At 37.7% G+C, this 17579-nt stretch overlaps 1 protein-coding gene across 1 annotated transcript; it reads left to right on the plus strand.

Moving 5' to 3' along the window:
* The first annotated feature begins 68 nt into the window (after window positions 1-68).
* Window positions 69-16440, plus strand: pgbd5 (piggyBac transposable element derived 5). Its single transcript, XM_043254821.1, has 7 exons — window positions 69-1019; window positions 5781-6211; window positions 9123-9257; window positions 10108-10288; window positions 12125-12322; window positions 13741-13846; window positions 13926-16440. The coding sequence occupies exons 1-7, from the start codon at window positions 710-712 to the stop codon at window positions 14119-14121; spliced, it is 1557 nt and encodes a 518-aa protein (XP_043110756.1). The 5' UTR covers window positions 69-709; the 3' UTR covers window positions 14122-16440.
* The last annotated feature ends 1139 nt before the right edge of the window (window positions 16441-17579 follow it).

The following is a 17579-nucleotide window of genomic DNA, read 5'->3' on the forward strand; positions in this document are numbered from 1 at the left end:
ATAATAATAATAATAATGATAATAACAATAATAATAATGCATATACATGCACCCAAATAGGAAATGAAACCGTTATTGAAGAAGTCCCTGATTTTAGAGCAGTCTGGGAAAGAAATCAACCAAATGTGTATGATAATATTCAGAGGTAACCCTTTATAACCATTAACATTTTCACAAGTAGCCTAGTGTTTTCTCAACAACTGTAACACATTTTGTAATTAAATTACGTAATTCCGTTACATGTAACTAGTAACTCCCCAACACTGCCCACGCTGTGGCAGAGCAAATATAATTCGTGTCTCTAACATCCACGATTCGCTCAGAGGTTAATCCCATTGGACAGCGCAGGGAGAGCGAGTCAGGTGATTTCCGAGGAAGCCATTCATTCAGTCATCCTCCACAGAGAGGGGAGCCCGCCCAACCCGGATGCACAGAGCGTCTGCGGGGCGGTCAGCTGTGGGGTTCAGCCGGGTTTAGCTCGCACGATTGGGGGTGTTTCAGCACCAGAAAGGACGGACAGCTCCCGCGGCGTTCAGCCTTTTCTTCCACGCCGCTCCCGAGACCCGCGCCCGCCGCATCTCGCGCGGAGGACCGCGACGCGGAGGGGCTCGCTGGGGCAGACTGCATGCCGGATTCGACGCTTCCGAGGAGGTCATTTGCGCGCGGAATCTCGCCGGGTGCAGCAGCTCTACTTCGGGTCTGAGAAACGATGGCGGAGTGTGGAAGGAGGGGACTGTCGCTCCTCGAGGAAGCGCGGTCTCGCTACGAGAGCCTGCAGATCTCCGACGACGTGTTCGGGGAGTCGGGAGACGACAGCAGCGAAAACCCCTTTTACAGCACGACGGGGGACTCCAATTCGGATAACTACACGGAGACGAACCCGGACGATGCCAGAGCGGGCGATGCGAGGAGACAGAGCTGCGGTCCCCCCGGATCCGTCTCCAACGGCCAGGCGCAAGAGGAGGGCTGGAGCGACTCGCTACAGGACCTCAGCGTGCCTCACTACCAGGACACGCATGGTAAGTCGGCCTAATGAAGAGCGATCCTCGTGTGAATGCAATGCAGCTTCATCATCCTTGAGGCCTGCGTGCTCGACGAGCAATCAAGCTCACAGATGGGACTCTTTGATGACTGCAACGGTTTCCTTTGATCTCTCTCATCAGATGGCTCCAACAGATGACACAATTCCTTCATATGTGGATCAGGGGTGATTATTATTAACCGGTTCTTTTGAAATACTGAACATAGCCGGGGGGAAGAGAAATAGGAACTGAGATAGCAGGCCAAATTTTAGTGTTTGGGTCCAGCCGAGCATGCTTTCGGTGTCTAATCGCTGCCAGACTCGGAGCAGCTGCGATTATGATTATGATTATGATTAGCTCTGTATCAGGGCAGGAGGGTCATTTGCATAGGAGGATGAGACGAGGCTCTCGTTTCTGAGAGACTCACACTTTTAAAATGGTAAGATGGTAGCGCTCGGCGTAATGCACGTAATATAGCAAGTGGCCATTAGAAAGAACGAACGATTAAAGACGTACGAGAATAAAGACAGAGAAAGTAAACTAAACCAAGCACAAGTCAGACCCAGAAGCTTATTGTAGGATAAAGTCCTTAACGTTTATGCCACGCCGTCACCAGTGTGAATTAGTATTCAATTCGCCGTCAGGGTAGGAGGTTTAATCACATTTTTTAAAGATTTTAATAATGCCTTTCATGCAAAGTGTCGCCGTATCTTAAACTCGAGGCTGACTGGCTGTCTAGACTTTTAAGCCAAAGACAAACACTCATTTGGTCATTTTTATGAACACAGTTTACCTTGTAAGATTTGCATGACCTATCAGTATAAAGATGCTTGCCGGACAAATACTTGTGGTTCCATTGCCTACCCAGCAATCTTAAACAATGCATTGAACAAATAGGGGTTTTCGCTTGATGGTTTCTTTATTTAACAGATAAAGATGCTATGAATGCGTTGGAATAGATTTGGAGAAATCTGTCATTACATCACTTGCTCACGGTGGACACAGACATCTGATAAAAACATCACAATAATCCACAAGTAAACCACATCACTCCGGTCTAGCCCACCAGTTAACATATTGTGGCTTTAATCATCATTTTTTGCCGTGAACTAATACGTTAAACTCAAATGCATACATTTCTAACTGAAAATATGACTTCTAACTGAAATATGCGATAAACATTAAAATGAACATTACATGTAACATACAACCTTAATAAACATTACTGATAAGAAGATAAGAAGCACTGTTATTTCAAAGAAAAAACATCAAATTCAAAAAAAATGCAATGCAATGCAGGGAATTGTGGGAATTTTACAGGAATTTACTATTAAAGGTTGAACTGTTTTTTTTTTTTACCATAGCATTTTCACAGTTAAGATACATTATAAAATATCCTTATAAGACTCAGAGAGATTGGAGCTTCAGAGAGAAGGGCTCTTTTTCAGCCACACAGTATTGAAAGTCTAATATTGTCTAAATATTGTCCTAAACAGAAGTAAAGAGACTCCTTGGCATCACCCTGGCCGCTTAACATGTGGATTAATAGACTGATACTAATTTCATGCTTCATTTCACTCAAGATAAAGTGACCCAGGAACATCTTTAAAGGACGCGTGTTTGAGTCTGCTTTTAAATGTCACAGAAAGAGCTTTCATTGCACTAATGTGGGTAATGAAAGAATGATGTTTAATGAACTGAAACGCACTGAGAAATACATTAGAATGCCATGGTAGTTTTTCAGTAGAAAGCGTCCTAATCTGCACTGAATATTTTCTTATTTTGGTTTGAACATTTTCCAACCCGAGTAGATGCCGTGCTGTTGATAAATGACACGTCTTTCCGTCGCGGTTGCTCAGAAAGTTCTGTCTGTCACCACGGGGAGAAAAACGGGCCATCTGGTTGCTGCCTTTGCTTTGGCACAAGCTGCAAAATGATGCATGAAAGATACACAAAGTCACACAACAGACATTTTGCATTTAATGTCACGGGTCATTTAATAAGATGTGACACTTGTGGATACCAACAAGCAACGCTTCATCAGAGCAAGCTGTCAGTACTGTTTGTACAGGGCAAATGCTCTAGCCTGACTGTGACACTTATATAAGGTCAATAGTATTTAGGTCAACATAACGCACTTTGGGCTCCTGCTTACATTTTCTTTTGCCTCTGCGTTCTCAAGTGATTTAGAAAGATAAACCAACGCACAGTAAAGAGCTATACGCTATCCTTCATTTTGTCAAACCCGTTTTTCCTTCAACGTTTTGTCAAACCCAACGGTTTGAGACACAAAGCTTGGACTGTTCGAGGGCCATATGGTGTGATTCTGCACCTACCGTGAGATCCAAACTAATAAGATCGATTTATATCGGCTTGCTTATTTGTATAAAGGAGGTGTAGAGAAGGTACAGGGACTGCTGGTTCTTCGCATCAATAATTAATCTAGGAAACTATGTGGCACAACAGCAGCTGTTCTCCTGGAAGACTGACTGTAGACACAGAGATAAATAAATACAGTTTGATGCTCTACAGAACTACTGGCTGTGGAAAGACTTTGGGGAATCAAACCTTTTTGAACTCAGTTATTATATAAAATTTCACTGGAGCACTTTAAACATTAATTTCAAAAGAGGATTTTTTTTAAAAACCACTATTTATATATATTTTATAGTTCATTTTAAGCATAGTTTCCTTCAAATAAAATACAGCACTGCTGTACAATGGTATGTTGACTTAATGCATTTTAACACTTTGATTTAATGTCAACAGATTTTAAGGTAGATACGGACTGATTGCTCTATCAAGTTAATAATATGCTATTTTTAACTAGTACGGCCAGCATGAAAAAATTATCTGTTTAAAAAATATTACAATACATATAAATGCTTTGTGTATAGACCTCGACATAAAATACATTTGGGAGCTTGAAATGTCTGTCTATAAATCATATAAAACTATTTTAAACGACATTTTCCCATTAATTCGTTGTAACTATCCATGCAATCTTTTAAAAAGTATTTTAAAAAAAAGTCACGCACAAGATCAGCAGTGAAAAAGGGCAAAAGGATAATAATGATCACAGTAAGATAAAGTATAGCTTTTACATTTATATAAATAAGTCCATGAATGCATTGTGTGTTAGCTATCTATTTTTAGCAGACTGGGCATAATGTTTATATAATCAGCAACTTGGTGAGATTTTTTTTCCCTCTCTCTTACTGATCTTTTGTGTTTGGCAAGTAGTTTATACAAAAGGCATAGATGAATGAACATAATAATACAATAGGCTTTATTCTGGGGGAATGTTTGCATTTGCTTTAGAAAGCTTCTTCAAAGCCGTAATAGGATATGAAATGCTGGTTGAACTGCAGCTATTACGGTTAGGTTAAGTTGTTTGTCATGTTTACATATGCCTGAAGGAACAGGTGAGGCTTTGGAAAGAAAATGACAAAAAAAGAAAATGAAAATGACAAAAAAAGTGTTTTCTTAAATAATAGAGTTAAAACTAATACAGTTTTTTACTCACGGTTATATATTGCCTTCAAATCAATTACACACATAAATGTGGCAAGTGCAGTTGCTGGACAGTGCTGTGCTTTGGGGTTGCTGTCGCTATATAAAAAATAATATAAATAAATAAATTACCACATAAGGGCAGCATACTTTTATTCTCGTCTGTTGTTCTTAGGGGTTTGCAGCACATCAGATATCCCAGGATGAGTTTAGATCATTTAAGATCAATACTCTTTCACACTGTAAATGCACTTATTTCACAGCGTAAGTTAATGTACCATCAGCTATAAAGAGCTTAAGTTGGACTAAGACACTTACATTTTGCTTCTTAGCTGTTTGCTCCATTTACGTGTGGGCTGCTTGGATTGATGAAATGTCCATTAGTGCCAGTGGAGTAAAAGATAATATGGGAACAAATGAAGCTTTTTGTGAGCCACTTTCTACAACGTTTTGTCATTAGCCTCCGCAGCGCAGTGCAGATGTACCATATGTTCATTAGTTGTTACTGAATGCTCCCCATTAGTTAGATGGTGATATCGGTCGTGATAAAAGTGAGTTTCAGTTGAAATCAAACTAATATAGTTACTTTTTTTGTTTCTCCCCCCTCATATATATATATAAACTCGCAATTCTGAGAAAAATGTCAGAATTGAAAGATATAAACACATGAAATTCAGAGTTTACGTCTTAAAATTTCTACGGTTATATCTCTAACGTTTCTTCTAATTGTTAATTATAAACCAGCAGTTATGAGTCCATGTCTTTCAATTTGGACCTTACCGAATATCTAGAAATTTTTCTTAGAATTATGAGAAGACAAAATTGAGATAAAAAGTCACTTTATTTAATTATTTAATAAATAGTTGAATTAATACATTATTTAATTTTTTTTTTTTTTTTTTTTTTTTTAATGAAACAAGCTTTCATACACATCCATAATTAGAAGTACTGAAATGTAGTATTATTATTTGGGGAAAAAATACTGACCTAAAATAGTTTTTATTAAAACATTCGCAGATCTTCTGTAAATCAGCTGCTCACTCTTTTACATATTTAAACCTGCATAATTAAAATCACATATGCATTTCCATTTCATTTATTTTAAAGATTTTCAACATCTTTTTTTTTTCAAAATAACAGGTTTTGTGAATCATAAAATGATGCAATAGCTCTTGTATTATTCACTGCAATCATCAGAGCAACAGATAAGAAATGAAAGAATTAAAATTCAGTTTTATTTTGCAGGTCCGACACAGAAAATGCCAGCCACTACCACGGCCATGGACTTCTTCCAGCTGTTTGTCCCTGACAACGTCATTCAGAACATGGTGACCCAGACCAACATGTATGCCAAGAAGTACCAGGAGCGCTTTGGCAGCGATGAAGGCTGGACCAATGTGACGCTGGTTGAGATGAAGGCCTTTCTGGGCTACGTTACTTCTACAGGCGTGAACCGTTGCGAGTCAGTGCTGAGCATCTGGAGCAGCGGATTCTTCAGTAATCGAAGCATCGCGCTCAAGATGAGCCAGGCACGGTTCGAGAAGATCCTCAAGTACTTCCACGTCGTAGCCTTCCGCTCCAGCCAAGGTGGCAGTCAGGGTCTCTATAAGATCCAACCGTTCCTGGACTCTCTCCAGCAGAGCTTCGCTTCGTCCTTTAGACCCTCACAGACACAGGTAAAGATTCACTGTAGAAATCACTCAATAGTCAATCGGCAAGAACCAAAGTGTTGCAGGTACAAACAGAAACTCCACAAACCGAATCTTGGAAAGTAGGACTAGCAAACATATTCAGTTTCTGTGCCAGTAGAAAGTGGGTTTGGGGCTGAAATCAGAGCACATTCTGCTGTAATTGGGAGAGCCTGGAGTCCTGTCACGTGTCCCCAGACTTTATGGTACTATTGAGAGGTCTGAAGATTTTTTTTTTTTTCAGATCTGCTCAGTGCATTACTCAGAGTAGTATTTCTTTTATCCTAATTAGTAACATACATAGACTGAAAACGAACTAGTAACATCTGTTCTGAAGCACTACAGTTAAAAGCATGAACGCCTCAGGCCCTTGAAGGCATTTTGAGTTATTCATAAGCTCAAAAGTCAACGTTTTGACCTTTATTCTTTGTACTCTTTTATAAAGTCCCCCATGATTCAGTTCTTTGTGTTTTATTAGAAGTCTGGAACTGATTTGATGAAATTTCCTGATTTCATGAATTTAAATTAAATTATAAGTCAATGATTAATTAACTTATTAATATGTTTTATTAAATTTACATTTCAATAAGGGACATAAATTAAAATAACACTATTGTTCAAAAGTTTGGTGTCAGATAGATATATAAGGAAAGTAATGCTTTTACTTAGCAAGGATGCATTAAATCAATAAAGTGACAGTCAAGACATTTATAATGTTACAAATTATTTAAGGGTCGTGTGACACTGAATACTGGAGCAAAAGCTCATAAAATTGTTTACAATTTTAATATTATTTCACAATATTAATGTTTATTAATGTTTTAAAAATCTGACTGATCCCAAACCTTTAAACAGTATGAATATACTGATTACTTTAACTAATTGCAATTAGGATTTAAATTATGATTTTAATTTACAGAAATGCTTCTAAATGAAAACAAACAGACATTATATTCTTATGACGCATTAAATGCATGTTTTAAATAATTGTACTATGTTGACATCAAATCAACAGCCCTACTTGAAATCAAATTAGCTGTAGATAAATATGATAAACAATGAAGTCAGATATCTGATTCAAAGTGCTATAAGCTTATACGCTGTAAGTGCCAATTCTGTTAATCTAATACCCCCAAATCTCACTTTAAATGTAGTCTTCTTTTAGATAAAATAACAATAATCATGTGCTCATGGTGTCAGACATCCAAATGTCAGACTAACATCGGGGAGTTTAGACAAGAAGATTTCTAAATGAGCACAGCTGTGCCAAGTAAGTCATTTCAACACCCTCCTACATTTGTTCGTTTTTTTCTCTTTCTCTCTTCATTTGGAAAATGAGTTTGCATTCACGGATCTGGGCTTTTGCTTTCAGATAGGGGACATGAAATTGGAAGTGAGCTGTGAGAAGTAATCTTGAAATACGGGCTAGAATCTGAGGCGGTCCATTATTCAGCAAAATGTTTTATTACATTCGATCAAATTAAATGCCTGATATATAATTAGAATAAATTATTTGCGCTTCCTTCTCAAGCGGTATGAATAATTCACAGGTTATAATGCATCTCAGGACATCTTAGCTTTTAAAAAGCCATCGGGGATTTCTTTTAGTTACTAGCTTTTGGTGTATTTCCCCCTTAGAATGTGAGTTTACATACATATATGGATTGATTGATTGATTGATTGTAATTTAGTATGAATATACAGTTAATAGTTATATAAGTGTGACATATACAGTTAGCTAGGCAGATTAAATAAAATTGAAATTTCCTTTGAAAAGCGTTTCTCTTTTTTTGCTGACGATTTGATGCTAATTAAGGTGCTTTGAACTCCTGCTCTTTGAAAACCCCCATTAATTACTGTTCCTACTGAAGCGCTTTTGAGATATTTTTAGGTCCTTTTAGTTCGGAAATATTTCACACAGTAAAATTAATCATCTGCCATGGTGGAAACTGTAGGTTGTCAACTTCCACATCTACAACTTATACATAAAGGGATAATTTAGTCGTTTAGTATTAAGTAACCAGCATCATAAGTGTTAGCAAACCCTTTTGGCAAACCATCCATTTTATGTTTGTTAAACCTGCGTTTTAGCTTGGAATTTCTACCAATAAAATCAGCTTCAGCTCCTAAATCAGAGATTTGCATTTAATGAGGCCTTGTGTGACCCATCTCGGAGACACCTCTCAATTACTTGCCTGCCATCAGTAAACTAAACACCATCTGCATCTCTCGGCTCTCCCAGTGAAAATTTGAAGATAAACTGTACTAATTTGTCTTATGAATGTGTCTGTTCTAAAGTTTTCAGCTCTAGAGCATCAGTGGAAAGATGGATCTCAAAATCATACAGTCACTGTTGGAAAGGGTTCAAATATGCAAAAGTTGCTGGAAAACTGAAGAATCTGCAGAACATTTTCCAAAAAAAACACTGCTCAGTTTAACTGTTCAGAACAAACAACCAAGGGTTCCCAAACTTTTAAGGAGGGGGATTTTAATAATTGTTTATGCCATTTTCACATCACAAAACATTTTGCTTAAAATATCTTACTCGGGACACTACTAAATAAAAAAAATAACATGCATTTTGTATAATTTCTTATATTTTATGAAGATTTTTCACATTTTTACAGATTCTGCAAAGGGTGCCCAAACCACTGTATGCCTCGTTTAACTACTTCATCTCTGAGTCAAACACTATCTATAGTGAAAGTAGCTGGTTACTTTTAACAGATCCATCATACCTGACTTGAAGAGCCAACATCTCTTCACAGGATCTTCAATCAGAGTGCATCTCCTGCAGGGAACATAAAAAGCTTAAAAAAGCAACTTTGCATTGACAAGTGATGCGTATAAAGTGTTATCATGGTGGAGTTTTCAAATGAGACATGCTGCTTCCCCTCAGGTCCTCCACGAGCCCTTGATTGATGAGGACCCCGTGTTCATTACCACATGTACAGAGAGGGAGCTGCGCAAGAGGAAGAAGAGAAAGTTCAGCCTGTGGGTTCGACAGTGCAGCTCCACTGGTTTCATCTGTCAGGTGAGCGCACAGCGCAGAAGGACATCGCCAACTGCCCCAAGATGTTACATCACATGGTTTCTAATGAGAAAGACAACATTTGATCGAAATATTTTGTTACTCTGTTGCCACAAAGCTATTCGACACAATTCTCTGATGTTTGTTAATGCAAATACATTTGACTACAGCACATTACCAAATGGAATCAATAACATCTTTTATAGAGTTTTTTTAACAGAGAAAAACAAAGCCCAGATCACTTAACATAATTGCACTCTTCTATTGGTCTGTGCCTATTAGAGAAAATAACTGCTTAGTGCCTTGGGAGTGAGTCTAACAGACAACAGAATTTATTGTCCTTACTTATAAAAGTCTAGGGATTTTTTGCTTTTGAAATAAATCTCTTATGCACACAATATTGCAATTTAAAGACATTACTCCAGTCACATTATTCTAATATGCTGATCAAATATTTCATGATTATTTTTAATTTTGAAAACATTTTTGTGGAAACTGTAAAACAAAAATTTCAGGACACTTATGAATTAAAAGAATAGAAAAATTGTGTAACATTGTAAATGTTTTTACTAATTTAATGCATCTTTGCTGAATAAAAGCATTCATTTCTTAAAAAAAAAAAAAAAAAAAAAAAAAAAAAAAAAAAAAATCGCAGTGAAGTTTAAAGTATAAGTAAAAAGATTACATTGATTAGATCATGAAAGGAGGCCATCACAAATGAGAAAACCAAATCACTCACCGTGACATCCAGAATGTGAAATGTAAATATTATATTTCTTAATGGAAAATAAATAAATGTCAATTTTGATTTAGTGTTTAAGCAGCTTTAAACGCTGTTTTTCTTCCTCACCAGATCTATGTCCATCTAAAGGAGGGTCCGGGTCCAGATGGTTTGGACACGCTGAAAAATAAACCCCAGCTTCACAGTCTGGTGGCCAAGCAGCTCTGTCAGAATCTGGCTGGCCGTAATGCAATCATCTTCACTGGCCCAAGCATCACAAGTCTAAACTTGTTTCAGGAATTTGAGAAACAGGGTAGGTGCTGTAACTGCATCTGTCACTTCCTTGCATCCTTATCTGCTCTACTTCTCTCAGTGAATTCTGCCTTGGCTTTGCTTTGCTTCTTTTTTCCCTTTCTCTTTAATCTTCTCTCCATCTGATGTTCCTCATCCCCTGCAGTTTTTAATTACACGGTGACAGCATCCTGTGGCAAGGAATAAATGGAGAGAGTGAGAGGAAGTTGACCTTGAGTTCTCACAGCAAACGCGCGTTTCATACTCAAAGATTATTTGAAAGCCTCCAGCTGGGCAGCAAGAAGTGAATGTTAACACAGCTAGAGTGGATTAGGCTGATGGCCAGCTTCTTTTTTCTCTCTACATTTGAATCAAAACCCTTTTTGTTATTAGAGAAGTAGGTCATAATTGTATGTCATGAGGAATTTATACATCAGCTTCATGCAGTGCTGTCCTGTAGTATTTAGAGAGTTATTAACTAAACGTAGTGACTATTCAGTAGTGTGACATTAGCTGAGCTGTTTTCAAACCTTTTTCAAAAAGTAACGTTGTAAAAAGCTACATCATGTTTTTTTTTTTTCATGTTTCACAATTACAATAGCTTCCAGATTACAGTAAGTGATTTTTTTTTTTCTGTACAATTGTCAAAGTGGGCTGTAAGCCAAAACATCACACAACATGTCTGTTGTATTAAAGAAATTGTATTATCAGGCCATTATTTTGATGAATGCTATAATAACAAGTTAACTAATTTGAAAAATCCAATGAATCCTTCAAAGAGCTTAATCCAGCAGAGAAGTTCAAACATTACAAACACAAAGCGGAAAAACAAACAGCATAATTTTCTTACCTGCTTTAATGCTATCCTCATAACTAACTGTTCACTGTACAAATACATTTTTCATACAAATATATACAGCAGGGTGGCCCAGTCCTTCTCCTGGTGATCGTCCTGCAAAGTTCAGCTCCAACTCTAATCAAACACACCTGCTATACATTTTCAAGCGATCCTGAAGACCTTAATTAGTTGCTTTAGGTGTGTTTGATTAAAGTTGGAGCTGAACTTTGCAGAGCAATCGATCGGGCATCCCTAAAATACAGTATTTAAAAATGGCTTCAGTGTAGTTAGCTCCTTTTTTACTAGTAGCTATGGTGAAAAAACTCTTTACAAAAAAAGAGTATTTAACTAGGCCTACTTTGCTCTGAATTAAGAGGATCTTGTATCGTGACAGTTTTAGAGCAGCTTCCCCAAAACTGCTGTTCTGGCATTTTTTGGCCCAGCTGTTCCTTTCAATTCACACAGTATCAGGCTCCACAGCTTTCATCCATCTCCACACGTTTAGTTGAAGGTGTCGTGTAATGCAACTTTACTGATGAGGAGTCTCCTGCAGCGTCATTTTAGTATCGCTGAAATACTAATGTCGCTTTTAATTAACTTTAAAACACAAAAACTATTTTAAAATATTTGTCATTTACGCGTCTAAATAGTTTGTATAAATTTTTTTTTACTTCCAGTTTTAAGGACATTTGACAGCACTTTGTTAATTGCACAAATATAGAGAATGGAGATGAAAATCTTAAAGTAAAGATTAGTCACACCCCTTTCCCATGTGAGGAGGAGGATTTATCGTCATATCTCAGATGTCATATCTGATTTCTGATTTCTAGGCCACGTTCAGATAGGCTGCAGCATCTGGCAGTGCTGTGGACAAGACATCTGCTCACATTTTTTTAGATTACGCAGGCGTTGTGACCTCTATATGTGACCCTTGCCATACACTGAACGTTCAGGCTAAATATATTCATTCTCAGCCAGCTCCGGATTTGTTTTTTCTGTAATATGTTCCTTCTCCTGCAGGCATCTACTGCTGCGGGTTGCTGAGCACTAGGAAGAGTGATTGTACAGGTCTTCCTCAGTCTATGCTGATCAATACGGAGGCTCCACAGCAACGTGGCCAGTCTCACATTAAGATGAGAGGCAATATGTCCATAATCAACTGGTACAACAAAGGCAACTTCAGGTTCCTCACTAACGCCTACTCTCCCACTAAAGAAGGTAAGAAATAAAATAAAATCTAAGGAAATACGCAATCTACAAATGCCCCTCACATGCTGCATCAAAGCACTTCCCAGAGAGTGTTTTCACTATAGCGGTGCAAGCTTAGCCTGGTTTTACGCTGATGTTTGTGAATTAAGTGGATATCGTGCACATCACAGGATTATAGGCAAAGCCTTATCATATTGCATTGGTCTTCATTTTTCTTTGATACGCTTTGATCCATTCTCACAGCAGCTTCACATGAGAAATGTCAGCACTGATATTGGCCATTTTCATTAGAGGGTGATATAAAGCATTGAGCTTTATAAAAACTTATTCTCTTTTTCTCTTTCTATTACAATCCAATAAAAAATCAAATGTATGCATGACGAGTTCAAAGCCCTTTACATTCTCTAAAGGTATATCTAGCTACGTCTATATGGTAACCAATAACATTGCTCCTGGGTTATGAGGTCAAGCAAAAGGGAGATTAAATTGAGATTTATATTTCATTCTCTGGAATAATCTGAAATAATCCGTTTGTATAGTAAAAGCTTTTTCTGCTCCTTTTGAGAGCAGGTGTTGCTTTTGATTAATGGAGCTAAACAGTTTCAATGAAAACTCAGTGCTCAAGCTCTGCCAAGTTTTCTATACATAACCTGAACAAAAACTTAATCATCCCACCAGCCTCCACTTTTAGACAAGTCCACAGTCTATAAAAAAATACTTTCAGTGCTTTTCCCCACAGTCTTTAGGTTTTAAAATAACCCATTATAATTTTCAGAAAGTGCCAGCAGGGTAATTTAGATGCCACAGGAACTTGTGCTCTAATGAGCAGTAGATTACTACTGAATGCAACAGATGGTGGTTAATTGTACGCTGACAATATCAGATTGTTCGTAATGGTACAGTTCTAATGACTGGGACATCTTACTCATTATGTTTCAGTGACATGTTTTTGATTTTAATTACATGTCACTCAGATTCAAAATTTTGAAGATGGGTTATATGATGAATGATTACACAGAAAGGACACCTACAAAACACTGAACTGAGATTGCACACAGAATGCAGAACTGTAATTTGAATGCAAATGTAGGACAGGTATAAAAAAAATAAATAAATAAAACATTACGCTGGACCACAAACCGATCTTAAGTCGCTGGGGTATATTTATAGCAATAGCCAAAAAATACATTGTAATCATAATTATCCATTTTTCTTTTATCCCAAAAATCTGTAGGAAATTAAGTAAAGATCATGTTCCATGAAGATATTTCCCACCATAAATATATTGAAACTTAAAAAACCTTGAGTTGATAAAACATTGTTTGGAAGTTCAAAGATACAGCAGAAAAGTGAACAATCCTTCCTACCTGTCAGATACTAAATCCTTTTGTCTGCTGACTGTGACATTTCTGCCTGGTTCATCTTAGGGGTGATCATTAAGAGGAAGAGTGGAGAAATCCCATGCCCCCTTGCTGTGGAGGCCTTCGCTGCACACCTGAGTTACATCTGCAAATATGACGACAAGTACAGCAAGTGAGTTTGTTCAATAAAATCTATTTCACAGTGAGGACATATATTTCATAGTTCACTCAACTCATGTGTTTCCAACTAGGTACTTCATTTTCCACAAGCCTAATAAGACCTGGCAGCAGGTATTTTGGCTGACCATCAGCATCGCTATCAACAATGCCTATATTCTTTACAAGATGTCAGACGCCTACCACGTCAAACGCTACAGCCGGGCGCAGTTCGGCGAGAGGCTGGTCAAGGAGCTCCTGGATATGGACGACTGCTCACCCACTCAGTGAAGGAAACCGCATGCTGTCTCTAACCCACCCGTGACAACCCACTCATACTAACATACTCAAATACACTTGCATTGTGCACTTCGGGGTCATTTTGAACAAACCAACCCTATACATAACGCAAAACGTGCGCCAAGTTTGGCTGAAAAGGGACGTTTCCCATCTAAACTTACATTTAAGACCCCATTTGGCCATTTGATACTAGGACTGATGTACATAAGTCACTGTAACACTTGCTGCATGAGAAACACGAAAACGTGCCCTTTGTAGATGTGCAATGATTTTTATCTATAGAGTTCCAGTGATAGTGTTGACGTAGTTTTGAACCCTGAGGTACATGTTTTGTGAATTCTGTTTGTGAGCAGCATATCCAACATTCAGCACTGATAAATATACTGTATATACTCTGTGATTGAGGTGTTTTATCAGCAAAACCAGAATGTAATGCAATTCACACGTTAGATCACAGAACATCGTAGATGTTGTCCCAAATACCTGGGCTTTTTTCTATTTTGTATCACTTAATATTTATGATCTTTATGACTTTTTTTAAAAGGCAGCAACAGGAGGTGAAATGTGGCTAAACTACTATGCTTTCCCAATCTTTTTTGCACTCTGAAGTAGCGGTCAGGATTCGCAAAAGTCCCAAACATAACATCAACTCCTTTGTCTGCCTTTCATTCATTTCCATATCGTTTTGTCGATTAAATTATGATGATGAATATCCAGTAGGAAGAGGGCCCGATATACAGTAGTATACCAAAAATAATGTAAATATTATTTCTAATTTATTTCTATATTTTTATTATGCGTAATTTAAACTGATCATGTAGGGGCATTGATGTATTTGCGAATTAATAAAAAAAAATGAATGGAATTATAAAGGACTAGAATGTCTATCCACCTGTAAGCGGGTGGATTTATGTGGTCGTTCACTGTTCAAATCACAGCCCGTGGCATAATTCGTCCCTTCAGAGAACCGAAGCAGATTCATTTCCCTCAGGTAATATATTCAGTCAGACATCTCCCAGTGTATCACTGTGTTACATTCATGACCACTGTAAGGGACAGATGTACTATTGTGAGTGAATTTGTCACAGATGTACCAGACCTGCTTCTTATTTACTGTGCCATCACCTGCCGTTTTTCTTTGTACTTTGAGTGAAACGCTGCACACTAACTAACCAATTAGGAGGTTTACCACTTAAAAAATTATTTTAAAGCTTCATATTCAGTCTATACAAATCTGTATAAAAAAAAAAGTCTACTTTGTAATGTCAGCTGCAGTTATTCACAATATATATATATATATATGCCATATTTTATACCTGCATCTCTTTTAAATCAAGACAAAGCAATGTTGTACCATATAGGTGTGCTCATAAACATGATTGTTTTCTTTTTGACATGAATGTTGCAAACGTTTGATTTCGTTTCATTGTAATAATTTTGTACTACTAATCTTATCTACATACATTAGTCAGTGTACTAACAAATAGACTTCAGGCGATAACTGCCACCTGTGCTTAACTAATATAAATGGCAACAGATGATTTAGAGATTGTATATCCGTGTTTTTCAGAGCATCCTTTGGGTTCAATCTGCACTTCAGTGGGAATTATTTCTTTCAATCAGGCAGACGTGAACTGTAATGGCGTCAGAGAGGTGTTTGACCTTATCTAGGATGACCTCAGGGTTTTGTAACTACAACATCTACTGTAGTGCAATATAACGTAGGAGATCGGACCGGGTGCTACGAACATCTCTGCCAAGAACATAATCTGTAAGCCAGAAAATGGTCGGTATGACCGAGACTTTTAATTAAAGCTCTTGCTGGTGCGGAACATTAGGATAAAACCCTTACAATAAGCAAAGTTTCTGCTTTTGCACTGGCCGCTAACATTGTAGGATACACTTCAGGGCCAGCTTCGTGTGGCATGATAGCAGGTAAAAAACAAAACAAAAAAAAAAAACTGTCCTTTTAATATCAACACAGCTATGACAACTATATAATCTCATTTACTGGACCAAATTCCTCAATATCTGGTCAATTTAACAAGAACCCAGTGTTGGACATGTATCTATTTTCATGTATGAATGTTGTGAATGTGCAGTGTCTTGCTGTAATAATGCTTGGTGTTCCTTCGACTTGTCTTCTCACTGTGAATGTTGAAATGATTCAGATGTATGTGTGAGTAACTGTGTTATGTGTAACCTTCACCCTCACTGTATGTCCAGTTCTTAAACTGACCTGTGCTTCACCTCCCTGCCTCTCTGTGAGTTTACACCAATTTGCACACTAATAAATGTTGTTTATACATACTTTTATTTCCCTACAGTAATTGATTGCAACATCCATTGCACTATTCCTAGAAACTTCAGGTCACATTTTACATTACATCAATATACACTGTGTGCACAACTATTAGGCAAGTGATTATTTTGACCATATCATCTTTTTGTTCATAATTTCCAACTCCAAGCTGTATAAACTTGAATGCTTATTGGATATAATGCATATCAGGTGATGTGTATTTGTGTAACGAGGGAGGGTGTGGCCTAAGGAGATCAATACCCTATATCAAGGTGTGCATAATTATTAATCAAATTCTTCTTAGGAAAAATGGGCCAAAAAAAAGATTTAACTGACTGCAATGTCAAAATTGTAAAAAGTCTTTTGTAAAAGGGATGCAGCACTCTAGAAATATCTCAAATATTGTGGCGTGATCACAGAACCATCAAACGTTTTGTAGCAAATAGCCAACAGGGTCGCAAGAATCGTGTCTGGAAGAAAAAACGCAAATTAACCACCAAAGATTTGAGAAGAATCAAACATGAAGCTACCAGGAACCCATTGTCCTCCAGTGCTGCCATATTCCACAACTACAACCTACCTAAAGTGTCATGAAGTATGAGGTGTTCAGTTCTCAGAGACCTGGCCAAGGTAAGAAAGGCTGAAACCAGACCACCTCTGAACAAGACATAAGTTGAAACGTCAAGAATGGGCCAAGAAATATTGGTTTTGTGAACTGATAAGATAAGAGTGACTCTTGACAGACCAGATGGATGGGCCCGTGGTTGGATCAGTTACGGACACAGAGCTCCACTTCGACTCGGACGCCAGCAAAGTGGAGGTGGGGTACTGGTCTGGGCAGGTATTACTAAAGATAAGCTTGTTGAACCTTTTCAGGTTGAAAATGGACTCAAAATTAACTCCAGACCTACTGCCAATTTTTCGAAGACACTTTCTTCAAGCAGTGGTACAAGAAAGTCTGCATCTTTCAAGAAGACTTAGATTTTTATGCAAGACAGCGCTCCAGGCCAGTAAAGGCCTTAAAGAGGAAAAACTAATGACATGGTCGCCTTCTTCACCTGATTTAAACCCTATTGAGAACTTTTGGGGCCTTCTTAAGCAGGAAATTCACAGTGAAGGTAGTGAACGGTGTCTGGGAGGCTGTGGT

Source organism: Puntigrus tetrazona, chromosome 13 (genome assembly GCF_018831695.1).
Source record: "Puntigrus tetrazona isolate hp1 chromosome 13, ASM1883169v1, whole genome shotgun sequence".
Lineage (NCBI taxonomy): Eukaryota > Metazoa > Chordata > Actinopteri > Cypriniformes > Cyprinidae > Puntigrus > Puntigrus tetrazona.

Excerpts from the sequence above, each read along its gene's own strand:
- pgbd5 (XM_043254821.1), top strand. The coding sequence starts at position 710 with ATGGCGGAGTGTGGAAGGAGGGGACTGTCGCTCCTCGAGGAAGCGCGG. Across the intron at positions 10,289-12,124 it reads TCAGGAATTTGAGAAACAGG|GCATCTACTGCTGCGGGTTG; the intron begins GTAGGTGCTGTA and ends CTTCTCCTGCAG. Across the intron at positions 13,847-13,925 it reads TATGACGACAAGTACAGCAA|GTACTTCATTTTCCACAAGC; the intron begins GTGAGTTTGTTC and ends GTTTCCAACTAG.